At 33.5% G+C, this 2500-nt stretch overlaps 1 protein-coding gene across 4 annotated transcripts in view; it reads right to left on the reverse strand.

The window, feature by feature from the left end:
* The window catches only part of LOC135212135 (multiple C2 and transmembrane domain-containing protein-like), a 252696-nt gene that overhangs the window by 241459 nt on the left and 8737 nt on the right, over positions 1-2500 (reverse strand). For all 4 annotated transcript variants that reach the window (XM_064245546.1, XM_064245544.1, XM_064245545.1 and 1 more), the window contains exon 2: positions 1343-1378. In XM_064245546.1, coding sequence (XP_064101616.1) covers positions 1343-1366 — 24 coding nt within the window. In that variant the 5' untranslated portion in view covers positions 1367-1378. The remainder of the gene's footprint in view (positions 1-1342; positions 1379-2500) is intronic.

Genomic DNA, 2500 nt, shown 5'->3' on the forward strand with positions numbered 1-2500 from the left:
GGAAGAAAGAAAACTTGGTGTGGGAGGAAAGAATTCGAAATATGGTTAGAAAGAAAATGATGTGTGGGAAGAAAGAAAACGAAATGTGGGTGGGAAAAATACGAGGTGTAGGAGTAAAGAAAACTTTGTATATGAAGAATGAAAATAAGATGTGCAAAGAAACTGAATTATAGGAAGGAAAAAACGATGTGTAGAAAAAAAAACGAGGTGGAGAGAAAAGAAAGAAAATGAGGCGAAGGAAGAATGAAAACGAGATGTGGGAAGAAAGCGATCTGTAGGAAGAAAACGAGTAGTACGGAAAGAAAACGAGGTGTAGGAAAGAAAGAAAATGAGGCGTAGGAAGGAAAGAAAACGAGGTGTAGGAAGGAAAGAAAAAAAGGGGTAGGAAGGAAAGAAAACGAGGTGTAGAAAGGAAAGAAAACGAGGTGTAGAAAAGAAAGAAAAATGGGTGTAGGAAAAGAAAAGAAAATGAGGTGTGGAAAAGAGAAATGAGGTGAGGAAAGAAAAGAAAATGTAGGAAAGAAAGAAAATGGGTTGTAGGAAAAGAAAAAAAGAAAAATGAGGTGTAGGAAAGGAAAAGAAAAGATGGTTGTAGAAAGAAAAGAAAATGAGGTGTAGAAGAAAAGAAAAGAGGTGTAGGAAGGAAAGAAAACGAGGTGTAGAAAAGAAAGAAAATGAGTGTAGGAAGGAAAGAAAAGAGGTGAGAAAGAGAAAACGTGTAGGAAAGAAAGAAAATGAGGTGTAGGAAGGAAAGAAAACGAGGTGTAGAAAAGAAAGAAAATGAGGTGTAGGAAAGAAAGAAAATGGGTTGTAGGAAGGTAAGAAAAAGAGGTGTATGAAGGAAAGAAAATGAGGTGTAGGAGAGAAAGAAAACGAGGTAGGAAGAAAAGAAAATCAGGTGTACAAAGAAAGAAAACGTGGTGTAGGAGAGAAAGAAAACATTGTGTAGGAAAGAAAGAAAAAGAGGTGTAGGAAGAAAGAAAATGAGGAACAGAAAAAAGCAAATGAGGTGTTGTAGTAAGGAAAGAAAATGAGCAGCAGAAAGAAAGAAAACGAGGTGCTGGGAGAAAAGAAAACGGATGTATTAAGAGAGAAAACGAAGTATTGGTTGGACGCTTCGTAAATGGAGGAAAGAATTTGAATCGACACACCAACGAATATAATATGATGCTTGATAATGATTAATGTTTGGTGGCAATGACAACATCAACAACCACGGCTGCTGTGCTGGAAAACAAAAAAATAATTGCTCTATTTATTTAGTGACAGTCAAAGCTACATAAAAAGCTCGACATTTTTTTAACTGTTTTCAGCAAGGAATTATTTACAACACTAAACCGACCTTCTTCCGCATATCCGCTGCCATCTTTTTAATCCTCTGCGTTTCGATATTGACAGAAAAAAAGAGAGAGAAAGAACCAAATATGAAAGTATTAGAATAACGAATTTCGAAAGGAATTCACAGTCTCAATGCAATGTAGTTAAGTCAGTATGAATGATATAAGTTATTTAGGAGCCTTGAAGTTTAACCGTTCTTACTCCTCCTGTGAGCGTATGTGCACACGTACATACAGATGTACAACCATACATACATATTATATAGTTGCATATTTCTATATTGAATGTGTGCATATATACATATATATATATAATATATATATATATATATATATATATATATATATATATATATATATTATATATACATATATATATATATATATATATATATATATATATATATATATATATATATATATCATATATATATTACTGTGTGCGCTCATGCTTTGCATGGTCACATAAGCAATCAGAAGAACATGAAAACAACATGACTTACGTGTACATTATGTATACACCTATCTACGCTAACTACATCACACCAACTATGGCAAACATGTCATTTGAATGAGCAAAAATTGAGTGAAAAATCAAAAGATAAAAATAAATAAAAATAAAAACTGAGTGATACATCCCAACACACTTGCAGAAAACACCATTGGTACACAATCTCAATACGATTATTATATTATTGTTATTATTATTCTCTATCACAGTCCTCCAATTTGATGGGTGTATTTATAGTGTGGGGTTACGGGTTGCATCCTGCTCCTTAGGAGTCCATCACGTTTCTTACTATGTGTTCCGTTTCTAGGATCACACTCTTCTGCATGAGTCCTGGAGCTACTTCAGCCTCTAGTTTTTTTCCAGATTCCTTTTCAGGGATCTTGGGATCGTGCCTAGTGTACAATTTCCACTGGCATATCCCATATCCTTATTATTATTATTATTATTATTATTATTAATTATTATTATTATATCTCACCACAGACCAGTGAGTTAACTTAAACTAATTCTCCAGTTCTCAAAAGAAAATAAAAGGTATTGACGGGGAACAAAACCAGTTTTATTGCATTTATGTCATGACCATTCGTCAAAAAAAAACCATAAGTAAACTGATGAGACAGAGAGAGAATATATTCATAATCCTTGCATACAT

The sequence above is a fragment of the Macrobrachium nipponense genome, chromosome 40, assembly GCF_015104395.2.
Source record: "Macrobrachium nipponense isolate FS-2020 chromosome 40, ASM1510439v2, whole genome shotgun sequence".
Taxonomy (NCBI): Eukaryota; Metazoa; Arthropoda; class Malacostraca; order Decapoda; family Palaemonidae; genus Macrobrachium; species Macrobrachium nipponense.